The sequence below is a fragment of the Drosophila navojoa genome, chromosome 5 (genome assembly GCF_054131105.1).
Source record: "Drosophila navojoa isolate 15081-1374.11 chromosome 5, UAZ_NAV_1.0, whole genome shotgun sequence".
Lineage (NCBI taxonomy): Eukaryota > Metazoa > Arthropoda > Insecta > Diptera > Drosophilidae > Drosophila > Drosophila navojoa.
Genome location: NC_142893.1, coordinates 5612072 through 5631456, shown reverse-complemented (window position 1 = coordinate 5631456; position 19385 = coordinate 5612072). Strand labels below are relative to the sequence as shown.

Here is a 19385-nt window from a genome sequence, read left to right as displayed (position 1 = left end):
AATATATATGTATGTACATGTTGACGTATTTATGCTGTTAGTTTGGGCCCACTTGAGGTGTGGCTAAAAGAAAATAACTATTATAATATTAATTCATGGAATTCTGGCTATAAACATACTCGTGTTATGTTAATGATTCTTAATACAATTTTGACACGCTCGCTAAAGACAAATATTCTTTATCGAAATAACGGCAATATATATATATATATATATATATATATATATATATATATATATATATATATATATATATATATATATATATATATATATATATATATATATATATATATATATATATATATATATATATATATATATATATATTCTAGCACTATATGCTAACTCTACAGCTCCACTATAGAGCTTATTTACAGATTTCAAACGCGCATCATGCAGTCATTGACGCCTGCTTTACAATATTTTCACACGTTTCGACACAAATTTTTGGGCGTCGGTCAAGTGTTCGAGCCATAAAGATTTAAAGAGAGGTCTAGGTCTAGTTCAAGGTCAGCAGCGGCTATTTACATGAATGTTGGTCAAGTCAAGGTGGGTGCAGATAAATGGTACAAGTTATTAACACAGCTGCGCCAAAATGGAAATGGAACTCGATAATTGAAAACAAAAGTCGGGTATTTGCATTTTTTTTTTTGTATATTTATAGATTGTTAAGTACATAAATTGTTGTTTTTGTTGAATACTCGAATTGTTGTTGCATTTATTGCAATTTTTTTGTTGCAGACGTTTAATATACTAAAAATCGAAGTAAAACAATTGAAGTATAAATTACAGAAATTGTTGTGTCTGTGTGTTGTGTGTGAGTTTTTCATGTCTGTTTTTCTTCTGATGGAATTTGTTTGGTTTTTTTTTTTTTTGTTATTTAATGCTAATAAGTGAAACTTTACAATAAAACAACTGCATATATATTTAAAGAGAGCTCAAGTAAGTTGATATTTGTGTTGTTGCTACTGTTTTTCCTCTGTTGCTGTTGTTGGTGTTGGTGTGGGGGTTGATTGCACAATAAAAGCATTTGTTTGGCTAATTCCATTTGTTTATTCAACTTTATTCAACGTTATTTGTTTTAGTAGTTAAGTAGCTGATGTGGCCTACAATTTGTAATTGATTTTGTATTTTGTATTTAAATAACATTTATTTCGTTGACCGTGCTAAAAGCTCTAAAGTGCTCAAAATTACGAATATCTGTGACTTTTGTTACTTTTACGAATACTCTGCTTTCTGTTGTTTTTATTTTTTTATTTTTATATATATATTGTATATGCTTTACTTTCAAAACTATCCACATAAAATTGCTATGCTGCTCTTTTGCTAATTGAAGCCAATGCCATAAACATCTATTCATATCGAGCTTATCATATATAGTATATATATATATATTATGTCTTTTGACCGTGTGTGTGTGTGTGTGTTTTGTTTTCTAGCAAATCATATTGTATCTACATTTGACTGCTCTGATAGTTAGTCCAGGGCAATAGCTCCTCAGATGTGCCATATGAACAAAATCTATGCTTTGCTTTATTAAGGTACCATATTCTTGTTGCTTTAAGTATTTCCAATCTATATATACTAAAACTAATATACATGTAAGTATGTGAGTTTACGATCTAGAAGTGGCTAGCAAGCAATTCTAAACTCTTTCTCAACTATTTTACAAGACATTGAAAGCGCTTTTGGCGTGACTCTAAATTTAATTATAATATTTTTTTTGTTAATTTGTAATTCATATCATTTTGGAATATCTCTCAAATCTTCAAGCTCTATTTGAATGTTTTAAATTACGCTTATTAAATGCATTAAATTTCAGTAATATTTTATTAATTCTTGTGCTAAAATCAGAGAGTTCTATTCTGTAACCAAAACTTTCGACATTCAACTCAAATTACGGCTTCTACTTATTAATTGCACACACATCAAATATTTAGTATTTTTTGGTTTGGAAATTATTTTGAATGCTCTTTGAACATTTTGGAAATTCAGAAATTTAAATTTTCAATATTTTTGCGAAGCTTCGGCTTAACCCGAAGTTATAATTCGATATTTTAGTTGATTTTTTATGTTTATCATATATATATATATAATAATACATATAATTTTTATTTAATTTGTATATATATATATTGTAGTTTATTATAGCTTGCTTTTGAATTTTTCAATGTTGGACGTATTTTCAAGTAAATATTCTTTTTTTTTGTTTTTTTTTTTTTGGTAGTTGATGCAAGTAGAAAACACAGTTCGAAAATATACATATGTATACCTAATATTTAATATATATTCATGCATATTAGTATATATATACTGGGGTCTGCCTGGCTGTTAGTCGATCCAGTATTTGGGTTACTTTTACTCTTCTTCTTCTTCAACTTCTTGAACTCAATATTTTGTAATTCGGTTTTGAATTTTGGTATCTAAGTGTAAATCGCTTGTTGTCGATTGTAGTTTTATAATTTTCTTTTGTTTTTGTTTTTTTCATATTTTGTTTTTATTGTTTGTAAATTGCAATTTATCTCAGACTCAGTTTGGAGTGTCTTGGATGTCTTGGTTGTTGGATGGATGGATACGTTTACGTACAAACGTTTCGTCAGCCGGTTTGCTGTTGTTTATCATTCCATATACATATTTCACTTTGCTGTTTTTTTTTTTTTTAATATATAGATTTATCTTAAACATAAAATTGAATATTTAACGCAATTATTGCTTCATTTTCATTTTGTTATTTTCACGTTGTTCACAATCTGTTGGACTAACGCAAGCCTTTCATTCTGTATCAGTGTTTGGTTAATGGTTCACAAACATAGTCGCACAACCTTTAACATTGATCGATATATGTAGATATATGTATATATAACTAATAATACTTAAATATTGCACATCGATTAGCAAATTAAGAGAGAGAATTGAAATAAACAAAAACGAAATGTGTATAGCAAAATGAAGTTTATTTAAATATACATATAAATGGAAAAAATTATAAATACATCACATCAAATAATACAATTAACATATATGCCAAGCTTCCTTCTTGTTCTCGAAAACAAGACACAAGATTAAGTCATTAAGTGTTTAATTGCTTAATCTTGAATCGCCTCTCTTGCAGCATACATGGAATCTGTTATTATATACTAATATTGTATTGGTTTCCTGTCGGTACACATATATTTATGTATATATATATATATAGATAAATGCGCTAAATAAAATGTGAGCTCAATCAAAAGGGAGATATACATATCTATATATTTATATATATATAGATAGAGAAAAAGTATTGCATGTCTGGTAAATCTTACAGCATAAATATTTATATACAACTGATTTAATATATTTTCAATACAGTCCATAACAATCAAAAATAAGCTCATAGTAGTATTAACCAAGTCACATTGATATATAGATCAAGATATACAAATATATAAAGTAAAGTTTCGTACATACAAAAAACAATTTAACTAAACTAGGCAATCAATTAATCAACCGGTACAAAAATATACGTACATATATATATATATATTAAAAAATATAAATATATAGTTTTAGAATCAAAGCAACAAAGATCAATTAACTATGATGAACGCAACCAATTGAATTGAAAAATAATAATCGTCATTAGGAAACATTCACGCAGACACGAACGAACATAATTATAAGCTACGATTTTAAACTAAGTGTCTATAGATCCAAAGTGTTTGTGGTATTGCACTTGGTTAATGCAACTACGCAAACGCTTCGCTTTGCTTAGTTAATCCATTAAGAGCGAGTCGAGCAGCTGGCAGAGGAGAAGCTCGGCCACTTATCTAATTTTGTTTTTCTTTTCGTTTCGGTTCGTTTCTTGCAATTGCTAGTTAGAGTCGCCGTGGACACCGTCGTATAACTCTACATATCAAGCGTCCGATTGGGTGTGCTGTGTGTGTGTGTATAACTGCGGCATATGGTGCAATTGATAGTTAAGTTAAGCTAGCGTGGTGTATGGATTGGTTAATGCTCCGCATTGTTTCGTTGCTGGACGATCTGGGAACGTTGGCGAGCTTAGAAGGCCGTCGAACGTCGATTCGCATAACACTTCTTGCCGTGGCTGTTCGCATCGGCAGCGCTGCTGGTTGCACGCAATCTGTGGCAGGTTGTAGGAGTTGCAGTCGTTGCTGTTGCTGCCACTGCAGTCGCATTCACTCCTTTGCTAACCAACGTCGATTGCCTGCAATTAGTCCAACGCTGCAGCTGATGCGAACATTTCGGATACAATCATTTGCGCGCTGACACATTTAGCGATTCGCCACGGCTCTTCGATCGCGTCATTGAGCCGCTCATCGAGGTGCTCATCTCTGCAAAATAGTTAGGGGTAAGTCAAGGCACTCATAGTCATTGCATATTGCGCACCTTTGCTAATGCTGTTGCTCTTCTCGGCCGCCTTGTAGGCGCGCATTGCCCTGCCCCGCTTGTCCAGAAGCAACTTGTCGGCACGCACGAAGATGCCATGCTTCGGCTTGCACTGGAAGTACTGTATACCCTGTACGGTGCCATCATTCTTGCCCGTGGGCGTGTCCAGCTCAACGCCGATCCAGGCGCCGGGCTGGAAGTGTGTGGTGCCCACAAAGCTAATCACGCCGCTGGTATTATACGGACGTATAAGCACCGATTCACCCACCACTATCCATTCAGGCAGCGTCACATCCACATCCTTGCCTTCATCTGTTAACAGAGCGTAATAATAAAAGAACGAGTCCGTGTTTTGCTTTCATTTCTATGATACACACCTTCGACCTCTGTGCTACTCGACATGAGGCTGGCATTCGCATCCAAATAGGCGCCCAGTCCTTCCATTTTGGCCACCGAGGCGCGCTGCTGGTTGTTGTTGCGTGTCACTTGACTGGTGTGATTGCTGTTGCTGCTGCTGTTGTTGTTGTTGTTGTTGTTGCTGCTGTCGCCATTGCTCGGTGGTTGCGTTGATGACTTCTTGCGCCGCATTACTTTGCCCGCTGGCAACGGCTCCTTGACAATGCCATCGCCCTCCAACTGCTGCTCCACTACCTCTGCATGCTCCTGCAACTTGTTACCATTCTGATTGTCTGTGATTTGCTCGACTGCAGGCATCTCCGGCTGCTGCTCCACCGCCTCCTGCTGTTTCAGCTGCTGCTGCTGCTGTTCCTGGCTCAGCTTGGCGTTGTCCACATTGTTGTTGTTGACTTGCAGCTGCTGCTCGCATTCCTCGTCGCTTTGTGCATTATCTTTGGGCAGCTCCAATGGATGCGTGGCCACTTGTTGCAGCTTCCTGGTCTCGATTTCGTGCGTTTTGGCTTTTGGCATGTCCTTGAGGAAGGGATTGACGCGCGGCTGTCGATTCGGCGGCGAGTTGGAATTGTTTCGCTCGAAATCTATAAACGATAGGCATATATAGTACAGGTGTGTGTAACAGATGTCCGTTCCATGTGAATGATAGTGATATTGTGTGATGGAAATGTTAAATGAATGTGTTATCCTTATTAACAAGGTTCCGCTTAAATTTGGTTTAAAGAACTGCATTTTGTAGAAAACTTGAAGCACTTTTGCACTAATTTTGCATTAGAAGCAGAGTTTAAGGGGTTTAAGGATTTTCCCAAATAGCATTCAAAGTGGGTTCGAAACGAAACTCGAACCACTTTAAACAGAATTTGAAGTGAAATTTTCAATAAAACGAAGAAGAAGCAGATGTAGATGTAGCCATTCTAATCAGTTCGCAAAGACCCCATACTTGATATATAAATGCTTCGCACTCACCTGGCGTCTCATCAATGCTCATGGAGCGCATGGAGGTAATATCCTCATTGCTTAGATTGTTGCAGGACACCGCCTGTGAGCCGTAGCCGCTGCTGGTGGACGAGCTCATGCTGAGCGTGGTCAGACCAGTTAAGTGTTTCATATTCGCATTGGCGCTGGATGTGTAGCTCAAGTAGCTCTGGCTGGAATGACTGCTGACATCCATGAACGAGTCCATGGTCTTGGAGGCAGTTAGCCGTGAGCGCGTGGCCAGGCTTTTGTTCTGCTGCCGCTCCTGCTCATATTCGGCGGCATATTCCGAATCGCTGTAGCTATCCTCGGGCTCCTCATCCAGCGACCGATGGCCGCCCAGCGGCTCCTCGTGCAGCGTAGTCATGCGCATGCCCAGCAGCTTGCTCGTGGCCGGCGATGCTGTATGAATAGAAGAGCAAACGATTAGTCAGTGTCTGTTCGGTCGACTAGAGTTTAGCTACAGCTTAGAGCTAGACAAACCACATACGTTTCGTTGGCGCAATTCTCAATGTGTTCAAGTTCAAATTGAGATTCAAAAATGTTGGACGCGCTGCATTCCACGGGTATCAAGGAAGACAATGATTATGTAGTTTTGTATGTTTAGTTACAATGATTCAAACGAGATTCGATGAGCGATACAATAAATGAACAAAACAAATCAAAACTAAACAAAAAAGAGAAGGTAACGCACTAGCTGAACAACGGGCAACTAGTTCGCCACACAAATGCAACACAAACACTAACTAGTTAATAAGAATTACTAAGAATAAGTATATATATATATATGGAACTAGGTCAACAAATTGATTGCTCGAAAATCGTGCTATGCGTGCGCTGCAGTGAATGGTGCGCCAAATAGGGGTAAATTGGAAGACACAGAGACAGATATAGAGAGAGTTATTGTGTAGGTGTGAGTGTTTAGAATGAATGAGCCAAATGGAAATACAATGAAAGCAACATATATGATTATATGACTGTAATGATGTTGCTTGAGAGAGATTTCGATTCGTTTTTGGGGAATGAGAGAAATACAATGAATGCAACAAAGATGAATGTATATTAATACTGTCAAGAATTTTTGATGATAGAGATTTCGTTAATTTTATATTTTTGAGGGGAATGAGAACTAACGTTACAGAACTAACAATAATACTACAAAATTACTAACTAAATTCGTAGTACTAAATACACAACTCCCTGGCGCTAAAATGATGGAAGTTATTATGGGTATTACATATGGCATATGGTACAGTAAATGAGTTCAACATTTATGTTTAACTTGTGTTCTTTGCGATCATGACTGACTGTGCGACTGCAAGTGTCTATGTGTGTATGAGTGTGTGTGTGTTTGTGTGAACAACAGACAAACTGAAACGCCAACTAACAATTAATGAATTTTCAATCAATCTTATATTTATGCACTTTACATTGGGGCCAGCCTTTACCTGACAGTATAGCGCCTGTGTGTGTTTTAATATATATATTTTGTATATATTTGTATTTCGAACGTTATTCAAAATTGTTTTTGCAAATTTGTTTCAAGTTGTTGAGAAAGCACAGAAGAGAGTACATTATATGACATATGAAAGTAGAACCAGACATACATACGAGTTATACATAATAGATAGATAGCAATCTGAGCTTGTGTTGGTGTTAAACATGTGAGAGAGTCAAATGATGGATATGTATGTCTGTCTGCATGTATGTGGGACAATCAATATTGATGTGGGTATGTCAATTTATATGATAAGCTCGGGATGAATTGCATGGAGCTCAGGTGAAGAGTAAGAGTAATGTGCATCTGGAACTCGTTGCGAAACAGTTCGAGTGGTTGTGTTACTTGTTGTTGTTTAGAGTTGTTGCTATTGTGTTGCATTGAAGCAAAAGCCAAAAGTTGAACTTTAGAAACAAGTTTGGAAGCATTAATTGCATTTAAATCTTTTTGTTTTTCGTTGCTTGGGCAAAATGTATATTAAAAGCAGTTTGGTTTAAAGGATTTATCTTGTTATGATGGTCAACTGTCGGTACAAGTCAGCTACAAGTTATACGAATACGAATACATAATAGAGTATGCTAGATATACATATATAGTGTATATACTTTTCATCAAATTAAGGCTAATTAGTACAATTTCCAAAGAGAAATATATAGATATATATTGTATGTACGTAAACAAAGATAAATCCCTTGCTCTAAGGCATGACAGCAACTAGATCGCACTTTAAATTGATTTTGGTTTTGGTTTTTTGAGTTGCTGCGCATAAGCAAAAATTACTATATAGTTTATATAGTTTGTATATAGTTAGAGATTATATGTATGTAGTGGTACAAAAATTAGTTTTGATTATATGGTTTTCTTTTTTTTTTTGTAAACGTTTGGAAAAAGTTGCTCAAAATTAAAGGTGAGTTTCGAAATAAAATTGTCGTTTATAGCTGTCGCTATATGCTAGACTGGTATTTCTGTATACATACCAATGCCGAAGGCTTTCCCTGGGGAGTCGTCGCTGCTGCCCTTGCCGCCAAAGCTATGCCGATTGCGTATAATGCCACCGTTTCCAACGCCTGCAGCTCCTGCTCCGCCGGCGCCGCTGTGTCCTGCAAAGCAAGGCGTGTTCCATTAGTTGAGTACACAGCATTAATATATAAGTATACAATATCAAATAACATACCTGGTGTAAACTTATTGCCCAGCGCCGTGTTGTTGAGATCCGCAAAGGACTCGGAGCGACCCACGTTGAGCAGCGACTCCATGGAGGCATCGAAGCGCATGATCTGCATAATTTTATTCATGAGTTTCTTAGCATCACAAATAGCGTGTATTTAATTTAGGATATTCATAACAAATGTTATTTAACAAACGTATATGAAAAGAATGTTGAAAATAAAAAATAAATAAAGTGAAATAAACAAAAAATCATAATGAGAATCAAATTAAGCCAAACACAACTGGCGAACGCGCACAAACAAATCTTGGGAGCAGGAAATACAAATATAAACAAAATACGAAACGAAAACAAATAGAGAGAGAGATACAAACACACACACACAGAGACACACATAGAGAGACACACATATAGAGATTGCCGAAAGTAGTTGGGGAAAAGTATTGCAATTATCTCTAAAAAGCATAGTTTACATAGTGTTTCGAGTACATTGCACACAGATTACTTACACTCCCGGTTGTGGTGGTTTCTTTGACCGTCTGTGTGCGCAGTGAAAAGCATTTAGTTTTTTTTTTTTATGTTGTATACACAGCACAGGGCAGTTAAATATGTACACGCACAAACACATAGATTTTTTTTAGATAATATCAATATACAATTGCAGTTTGGTTAGGCGCGCCAAATTTGGTTAGTTTTGATATTTGATATTTTTAGTGTGCGGTGTGAACAACATAATATTTGTTGGGTTAGATATATTAGTTAGATTTTTGGTGAAAGCGCATAGAGATTGTGAAAAGAGAAAGAATTGCGTTTTTTAGTCAAATATTTGTAAATTGTACAAGTTAAAAATTTTGCTAGCGGCTGCTTGGGGTGGCAAGGTGTAAGCACAATAGGCACGAGAAAGCTTAGCACTTTGAGCTGTTGCGAATGCTTCTGCTTAGGCGCCATCACATACCTGCGAGAAGTTCGGCACACTGACTGTCTTGCGCATCGAGAGCGGCTGTCCGTGCGCCGTCTCCAGCTCCTTGACGGCCACGCTTTGTCGCAACCGATCCAAGATCAATATGCTCTCCACAGCCGAAACACCACGCGTGTATTTCTCTGCGAAAATAAAATAATATATGAATACAAACTTATTCACTCTATAAATGCATTGCTCACCTATATAGGTCTCGCCATCGCAGGCGGAACAATCATCGCCACTAGCCGCTAGCTGTGCCAGCGATTCGCGATCCTCCAGCTCCTCAGAGGCCTTGGGTATATTAGACACTACTTCGTAGGTGACGCCGCTCTGCCAAATCGCATTCTCGCCGCGCACCAACCGGAACTTCTTCAGTCGGTCGGTTAGAGTCTGTCCCTTTTTGATGTTTATGCTGAGACGCTTGCGCAGCACCAGATCCATGGGCGCCGGATGCGATAGACGCACTGTGGTGCGCAATATTAGATAGATGCGTTCGTTGGCTTCGGTCACGCGGTTCAGCGCTTGACTGTCGTGCATGGATGAGTCCCAGCTGGCCACGCAGCACACATCCTTGTCCAGATGCTGCAGAATTTGCAGGGTATAGAATCTGTGGCCATGCTCCTTGGAGAGAATGGAATTGATGCCCGCTATGGACAGCTCATCGTTTGTATTCTGCGCGGAGAGATCATCGCCGTTTAGATTCAGAAACAGCACGGGCACATGCGGCTCCATGCCTGCGGGTGGATCCCAGGATGCGGGAGCGCCTGGTATGCCCGATCCAGGTGCCGGCACCAGCACGGCATTGCGCTCCTCGGTCAGCGAGACCCACTGATGCACCAGGCTAAGCTCGCGTTCGCGCTCCTGCTCGTTCTTTTCCTCCTTCTTGATAAGCATCTGTATTTGCTGATCCAAGTATTGGCGACGGCGACCCAGCGCCTCGCTCCACTTTTCGCGCAGCACTGTCAGATCCTCCTCCTGGTAGGAGTCCAGCGGTCGCTGTAATCGTGAACGCACAGTCACACTGCCGATGGCCACATTGACTATCGACTGACAGATGATGGGCAACGTGCCGGAGTTCTGCACAGGCTTGACCCGCACATTGACACGACGCTGCTGACCCTGGCGCAGCTGGTAGATGCCTCCAGTGAGCACCTCATTGCGGTTGGTTACCTCCACGGGTGAGTATTCGCCGTTGTCGTTTAGCTCGTGTATTTCCACCCACAGCTCGATTTTACGCGATAGTTCCGCCCAGCGATCGACGAGAGATCGTGCCTTGGCCTGCTGCTGCTCCACCTCCCAGCCCTTGGACTTGGAGAAGCCAGCACTACGATGACCCCAGACCTCAATGGAAAGTGCGCCCTCGATGCAATGCTCCAGGAACTCCTCGTTGATGTTAACCGTAAAGTCCTGAGTGTGCTCGAATTTGAATACCATATTCTGATCATGCGCTGTCGATTCAGCATTGATCACAGGCACCACCACCTCCTGGTGGCCCCAGAATGTGTACTGGCAAAAGACAAAGTTTGATAGAGAGAGCGGCAGTCCGGAGGCGCATTTGATGGTCACTCGGCAAGTGATTTGATTGGCCATCGGATCCACGGGATCATCGTATTCGTCTCGCGAATCTGCCGATGAGGTCTCCGACACCGATTCGCACATCCGATCCTGCGGCATTTGGCCAGCAACACGTTGGATTTCCACCTGCAGGCGACCTGCCACCTCGCCCTGTTGACTAATGATGGGCGTGTGATAGTCCAGCTTGACATCGTGGAACAACACTTCCAAGTAGACATTGGCCACACCAATGAGATTGTGATTCTCCTGCGACTCGTAGAACGGATCCTGTGGCTTGCCGCTGTCCTCGTCCTGCAAATGCAACACATCATAAGTTTAATGTATATACGTCAATGGGATTCGGTTATGCTATGACTAGATTGTGTGTTTCATGGAGTGGGGACTTATAAATTACCTTGTCATCGAATTCATCATCTGAGAATGTCTCGATAAGGGGCTGTAGCAAGGGTTAATTGAATGCGTGTGCGAATTATACACAAAGTTTTATGGTTAGTACGAGAGACAAAAAATGGAAAATGTGATGCAGTAAATGAATAGCCACGCACCAGTCCGTTAAGTATGCGCTCCTTGTGCTCCTGGTACATCTCACGCATGTCTATCAGTTTGTTCTCCAGCTTCTCCATGCTCCAGATTTGGCTGCCCGAATTTGTGCGCTTCACCAGAATTGCGGGCTCGCTGACAAAGGCTCCACGCCGTCGATTTGGGCTCAAATTTGCTGGCGGAATTTGCAAGGTCACCGAGAATTTTGTTTTCTTCTCCATTTCCTCGGCCAGAAAGTTGGCCTCCTGCACCAGCGAATTGGCTCGCATGATGTCTGTTTTTAGCTGACCCAACGAACGTCTGAACATTTCATCACGTTCCTACAAGCAGAGACAAATTGTAGGCATACATACTTATATCAAGTTTATATTCAACTCTTACCTGTGCCCATTTCTCTACTCTCATCTGCGAGGTGGGCGTATTGGGCGTTACCTTGCCCATGCGTAGCGGATCGTAGGGCGCATACGGTGCGTACGGTGTGCTGGGTGAGAGTATATTACGCAATTGCTGGAATTGACGTTCGTACTCCTGTCGCTGCTTCTCCAGCGCCACCTGCTTGTCCTCTTCATGCTGCCGCTCGAGACGAGCAATTGCCGTCTGTATGGGATCGTTGCTTAGCTCATTCTGCATTATTTCATCGCGTGCAAAATTGTAATCGATGAGCTGCGCCGGTGTCTGTGGCTCCGAGGCACACATGCTGGTATTGTTGCCCATCCGTGGCGAGTTGACGCGGAAAAAGTGATGATTGCCCCACAAAATACGATCACCATTCTGCAGCGGCGTCTTCTCCACCACAGCAGATCCATTAACAAAGCAGCGAGCACCCTGCACTGGCTCCATAAACAAGCCGCTATCTTCGATGGTGATCACACAATGCTCCGGCTGTATGCCAAGACCCGACAGCTGTATATCCGGTTGCTGGCCACTAATGCTGCGACCACCAATTAGCGTGCGTTCCTGGAATAAATTAAAGGATTAAGTGGACTGTCAAATGGCGTGGTAAGTAGAGCCTACCTTAAGGTAGTAAACCAAGAGTTCATTGAGGGACGGATCTGCGTTTAAATTGACCAGGTAGTACTTGTTCTTCTCGACTTTAATGCCGCTGGCCTGCACACTGATGCCCATTTGCTCCAGCGCCTGCTGTCGCTCGTTTTGTATGCGCTCCGTTTTCACCAGTTTCTCCTCCCAGGTTTGCGATATTTGCTTCATCAAATTCTCGCTCTCGGCCAACTTGTCTTGGACATCGCCCACGGGCGAGCCTGTGGCATGCTTCAACATGCTACGCAACGTCTCCACCTCGTGACGCAGCTCCCGAATGATACGCGCATTGGGATCCTCATTGACCACAGCGTGGTTGACAATACGCTTGGCTCGATCCGCATATCGCAGTGTGGACAGAGTCTCCTCGTAGTTGTCTGCCGAGGGGGAAATGGTGGCCACCATAACTGTTTTGGAATTGCCGCCCAGGTTGTCTTTCAGCAACCAGGTCAGCACGGAATCTCGATAGGGCACAAATTTATCGTTGCCGCCTTTCTTGCCATTCGTTTGATCGGCCAGCTTGGAAATGACCAGGCCCAGGGTGGTCAGGGATCTATAAGAACATAAAGGAACGGAGTCAACAAAGATAAACAAATATATCTTTATAGCTTTAGCTCACTTGTTGATATTGGAGCCTTCCTTGAGGCGATCACCAACGGCGCCCGTTTTGACCGCACGCTCGGAACCCGCCAAATCGACCAGAGACATGCGCGAGACTTTCTCTCCACTGACGCCGGTTGTCTGGTCGGTGAGTATTTGTGTTAGCACGACTGAGAAGACGGCATGGGAACGCGATGATTCGGCATTCATGTTGGTGGCAGCCACCGTACGCGACTTGTTGCCCTCGGTCATGAGGTTGTCTATATCCTGATACGATGTGACAGCCAGCTGCGACAGCCCATCCACATAGGGGCCCATAACATTATGCTCGCGCACCTTCAGCGACTGCTTGTTGGGCTTGGGATCGAGCAGGTCGTGCACTTTCTCATTGTAGATCTCCATATAGGATACCTCCACTTTGTACATGAGTTCCGGTGTCGATTTGTTCGCTATGGCCGAGAAGAGTTTGTCGCAGAGGCGCGGTATAATGCCCTTGTTCTCCTGTGAGCCCATCATTGTGTACGACTTGCCAGAGCCTATCAACAGCAAGAGAGATGTAGAGGGAGAGAGAGAGTGCGAATGACAGTGTGAGTCACGTTTGTGTTGATGTCTTACTGCTTTATACACTTACCTGTCTGGCCGTAGGCGAAGATGCATGCATTATAGCCCTGAAATGCATTATCCAGTATATCACGTCCCACACAATCGAAAACCGTCTCCTGTGACGCAAAGCTGTCGTCTTCGGGATTCAGTGAGTAGAAGCAATGATCGAATGCAAATGTCTTTGGTTGTTTTCTGCATGATTCAGAATTAAGCAGTGAGGGGGTCTGAGCACCAACAACAACAGCAACAACAACTATGTCAAGATTAATTAGCTTACCTTTCCATCTTTTCCAATGTTGGTGGATTTTGCAAAATCGTTTGCTGTTTCTCCATTTCGACAATGCATTTTGTACCCAATTCAATTTCTGTAAAACGAATTAGATGAGTATTATAAATATGCCTATATTATGATGCATGTAATGTGTATATGATAAGTGGAATTCAAGTTATTTTCAGCCCAAGGTTGATAACGAGTTCAGAATAGCAATGGCAAAAAATATGTATATATATTAACTAAATGTATATAGAATTTATATACGATAGATATGTACAGCCGTTTGTCAGCTGATTTCGTACATATGTGCGAAAATATAGCAACAATAACTGGAATATTATTGTATATACACATGTATACATTATGTCTGTACATTGTATAATCGAGCGATAAATGACTATATGTATACATGTATATAGTATATATATTTCGCTGTATGTAATGGCAAGTCCAATGCCTTAGCGCAATCTTTATGTACATAAATAAAAACGCGAACCTTTCAAATAATTGCAATTTCAGAAACGACAGCAACTACAACAAAAAGCCGACTGTTGCCTAAAACGTGCAGCGCAATAAATATTCTGGTCTGAAATATTTACAACTTAGAGCTAAACACGGATAAAACACCGCAATAAAAATAGAAGTGGAATTTGCTAAAATATTTGAGCCCGTCACGGCTGGCCATTGTCCTCAGCACGTAAGCGAGCCAAACAATGAAAAGGCCGAGACATCCTGCCGCATGCAGGTCATAAAGTGCCTAAGGTACAGTGAAACCATTAGAGATTAGTAATTCAACTTAATTTGTAACTAAGTATTATTTATTTAATAGTTCAACAGTTGCTGTAAGCGCTGACTGGTTATAGCATATTGATGGGCCTATTTCTCTATTCAACCTCATCGAACTCGTAAACTGGAATAGCTAAAGACATGTCATTTGTTATGTGGCTCTCTGGTATAAGTAGAACATACATATTCAAGTCAAGTCTGCTACACATTTCGCCCGACTCCCCCGAAGCAGGTCGTTGGGTGGAACTATATTATGAATTATTAAAATTTAGCTGCATATAAACTCTACTGGGGCATAGCTCCAACTGAGCATACAGGCGGCTCACTGAAAGAAATCTAGTGGATATTGTAACAAGTTTTCTAGATGTTTTATAAATTGTGCTCAACTATGTTCATATGACCTCAAATTGAATTTGTAAACGTTTCACGAGAAGTGATTTCCCTTGGCCAGGCTTTGCTGTACTTTACATGCATATGGCAAACAGCTGCGTGCATACAAAACACACATACACACACACACAACAGTCACTTCCGTTGCAAAACTAAAGCCGACATGACACGCAGGACATTGGCCAAAGGCCAGGCCAGGCCAGGCCAGAGTTGAGATATTGAGAATGTTGGAGAAACCACAAAGGACACACATCAACAGGGCCCATCAACGAGTTGTTGTGGCTTCTCTCTCTCTCTCTGTGTGTGTATGTGTGTTGGCCGTAACAGAGGCTTGCCATAAATTATTTGATGGGCTGCCCCCAATTGTGAATTGTGTTTTGGTCAGTTGGCCAGCTGAGGCTGAAGCGTTTTGATTCGCTGTTCAGTTCAGTTGATTTGGACATTTCTTCAACTTAACCTGAAACTGTGGCAGACGCGTTTGCCATTGTACAATGTTGAAATTAACATATACACACCAACGCAGACTCAAACACACACACACACACACACACACGTAGAGAGAGATTTGGATAGACATTTGGTCAGCAGGCAGGGAAAAACAGGTTAAGCTTTTTGGTTGCTTTCGCGCTGTGACTTCATTTCAAGCGCAACTGTTTGCGTTACCTCAATGTGTGCCTGTGTGTGTGTCTGTGTGTTTGCTGTGTATTATGTGTGTGTATGTTTCTATAAAGTTTTTACTTTACGCTTTGTGACTTATGAAGAGGTCGTCAACAGCAATATGGCCGAAAAGCGGAACGATGCGTAAGATGTCAAAAGCAAATTAATTACAGCAAAAAATTGATGGGAAAAACTAAGCGATTACGTGTGTAATAAATATGGCTATATAGTACATTGTAGTAAATATTAATAGTACAAATATGCGTGTGTATCAGTCCTTATCAACAGGCCGATAAGAGTGACGCGCATAACTATGTATGAATTTACCTTGTTCCGCTTATCAATCGGACGTTCACACATTCACACAAACACGCACACGCACACGCACTCTCACTCTCTCGCTTTCTCTCTCTCTCCCCTATGACTTGAGAGTGAATCAAGCGCATAGAGGGGGACACGGCATAAGGCAGCCCCAAATAATGAAGTGACTCTGTGTGTGTGTGAGTGGAAATAGCAGCAGATGGAAGCAGAGCAAAAGGAACCAGCGATACACAAAACATGACAAAATACAGAATACAAAATAATAAATAACAAGTAAAAATAAAAATAAAAAAAAAAACACATGCGAAAAGTAAATGGCAAATGGCAAATGACTTCCACTTGCCAAAGGGGCGCAAATTGAATGCCACTGTGGAGTCCCCTACCCCCATAGAGTCCACATTTCCGTTGCATTGCCTACTGACTGCGTGTGTGTGTGTGTGTATGAGTGTGCATGCGTGTGAGTCATGGATAAGCCAAATGAATGATCGCCGTTGACATTGGCCAAGTGGAAACGCGATGTTTGGCTTTTATATATATTTGCAATTCGCCTTTGCTGTGCTTTGCTTTGCTTTGCTTGCAGCACTTGCAACACTCGCGTCGTCAGTTTCACCTCATGAAAAATTAGCTGGAAATGTAAAGCGTTTGTTACGACAGCCAGTCAGTCACTCACTCACTCAGTCAGTCAGTTAGCCAGTCAGTTAGACGCTCTGCAAGGCTAGCCATTGCAAAAAACAGAAAAAAAAGTTGCTGGCGTTGCATTGAAAAACGAGGCGACCTTTGCAAAGGAAACAGCATTTGCATGAGAAACAAGAACGCAAAAACCCATCTATACTGAAGGGCCAACGAAGTCGAAATACCCTAGTTGATACATATATGACTAAACTGCTTAAAGCCTTACTTCCGGAATAAATACTTTTTTATACTAAATATAGCAAAGACCCGATGATAAATCGCCCACATTTCAAAAGTTAGTAGACCTCTAAGTGCTTTAGTTTACTTTTATGTATTTATATAATTTTGATAGAGCTAGCGGCGACAAACATATATATATTTGTCAAGATGTTTGCTAAGATCTAAGAGATTAAATTGGCTATGAACAAGTATTGAAAATATAAGGTTCCAGTATATAATGTATATATCGAGTATATTATATATAGTTCTATAATATAGTTCTATAGTATATAATTTAATGTTTAAGTTTAGCCGAATCACATAAATTGATTCGACAATTAGTCAAGCATGCTCCAGTTTACGTTTTAGAATATTTATACTGTACAGTCATCCGTAGAGTATAATATATAAGCTATCAACATCAGAATACAATGAGCCTACACAAAATTACATTAAGATAGCTTGAAAACGGAAGAGATTGGTTTGAAAGGAAAAATATTAGTAGTAGGATACAGGCAAATACCTCTAGATACTCCATACACCCCATACAGAGCCATAAACTATATAGCATATTTGTATGTGTTGTGCTACTTATAATACACTTGTAATCACACCTACGCACACACACACAGAGATTTGTTTGTGCTGCTTCGTCATACCCTTAGCAAGGGCAAAGAAAAACAGCTAAACTCGCGACTCTATGCAAATTTTGTTATCCCCAAAAATAAAGTACAAGCACAAGCAAACTTTATAGAGGTGTACAACACACACATAGAGAAACATATACATATATATGTATGTGTGTGTACATTCAGCTGACTTATGCATTATTGATTGCAGCGCAGACAAAAGAGACAAAGCTGAAAGGAAGCCCTGCCAGCTACTGCATAGACACAGACCGCTGGGTACTTGGCTTTAGCTTTACCGTTACATTTTTTTTGTATTTTCAATATTACTTACCGCGCCGATTGAAGGGTCGCACCCGCACAGCAACTTTGATCTTATCACTTGACATCTTGTAGGCCTTCTTAATATATATATACTCTCACTTTTAATTAGACGCTTTGACGCCTATGGATTGAGTGGTTCAGTGGGTGAATCATGCAACCACCAAAACTCAATACATATACATGTATATATATACGCATAAAGGGATATGGCTGGGACGGTATTCTTGTTATTGTAGTTCGCTGATATTTTGTATTTCTTTTTTTTTTCACTTCTTTTTATTGAGCCCGCTGAGAATTATGTGTGTGGCACGCAATCTAATATATTTTGTTTGGCTGGCAGGTGAGTCACAAAGGCGAGGGGGAGGATAGGCGCTAGAGAGCCTGGAATAGTGAGCGTTTCAATTAGCGCCACGCACACGCCTAAAAGTAACTGTAACTGGAGCTATAGCTGTATTTGTTGTTGTTGTTATTGTAGCAGAGGTACGTCATGTAGTGGGGGAGCTGTTTCCATTTCATTCTTGACTTGCGCTATTTATTACACAAATACACACATGCACACACACTCATATATGTAGACACTATTATTATTTTTATTATTGTTGTGGCTGGTGTGTGCTGGAATTCAACTGTATTTGCACGCGTTATTATTTGGGCAGACGTTTAAATATTTGCCTTAAATTATATTACTGCTGTCTCCTAATTACGTTGATTAGTTTATCCTGCATTTGATTTTGTTTTTCAGACAAATATAAAGCACGCACACACACACACGAACACGAAGTGTCTTCGCTGGACTTTTGGCAAGTAAGCAGGCGAAAAAGAAGAGAGAAAAAAGACACAAGCACTGGGCGCTCCACCGACGCCCGCGCGAAAGTCTCCCTCTTGGCCGTTTCTTGACTGTGTGCACTGTGACTTTTTGTTGGAGAATCGATTTTTATGACTCTTTTCCTGAAGCTGGATTTTTATGCTGCGCAGTATTTGTTCCCGTTTTTGACTCTATTTCGTTTAGCAATTGCACCGTTTTATCATTGTCGTTTGCGCGTCGTTACATATTATTATTATTGTTATTTTCTAAAATTATTTTTATGACGATTTTATTTTTCGCGTCATCTCACTTTAATTTTTGCTATTTTATAATGGTTTCTCAACCTGCTCTGACTGCCGATAACGATTGACATTGTTTCCAAGTTCCAGCGCAACCCTGGCTGCAGTGTTGACACTTGATTTGAGTGTGACCGTACTGATTTGAGAAGCAGGTTGGAGAGCGTTGCCAGCTGTTTGCTAAGGTTGCGCGCTCAATAGGCTTTTGTTCAAACAGTAGTTTTACTTTATTTGAATTAAGTAAGTATTTTGTC

The 19385-nt window shown here is 40.5% G+C and overlaps 1 protein-coding gene across 6 annotated transcripts; it reads right to left on the bottom strand.

The window, feature by feature from the left end:
* Window positions 1–1273: 1273 nt before the first annotated feature.
* On the bottom strand, window positions 1274–19218 carry Khc-73 (Kinesin heavy chain 73). 6 transcript variants are annotated; one of them, XM_018103479.3, is made up of 19 exons: window positions 18041–19218; window positions 14039–14126; window positions 13790–13953; window positions 13178–13694; window positions 12535–13111; window positions 11902–12477; window positions 11526–11840; window positions 11375–11416; window positions 9606–11271; window positions 9400–9545; window positions 8954–8983; window positions 8451–8553; window positions 8254–8376; window positions 7227–7241; window positions 6269–6331; window positions 5770–6180; window positions 4770–5387; window positions 4393–4704; window positions 1274–4337 (listed from the first exon to the last, which is right to left on the bottom strand). In XM_018103479.3, the coding sequence occupies exons 1-19, from the start codon at window positions 18093–18095 to the stop codon at window positions 4258–4260; spliced, it is 5901 nt and encodes a 1966-aa protein (XP_017958968.1). In that variant the 5' UTR covers window positions 18096–19218; the 3' UTR covers window positions 1274–4257. The 6 variants fall into 6 exon arrangements, with proteins under 6 accessions (XP_017958968.1, XP_089117790.1, XP_017958969.1 ...); XM_089261664.1 differs by lacking the exon at window positions 6269–6331; XM_018103480.3 differs by lacking the exon at window positions 7227–7241.
* Between the last annotated feature and the right edge of the window lie 167 nt (window positions 19219–19385).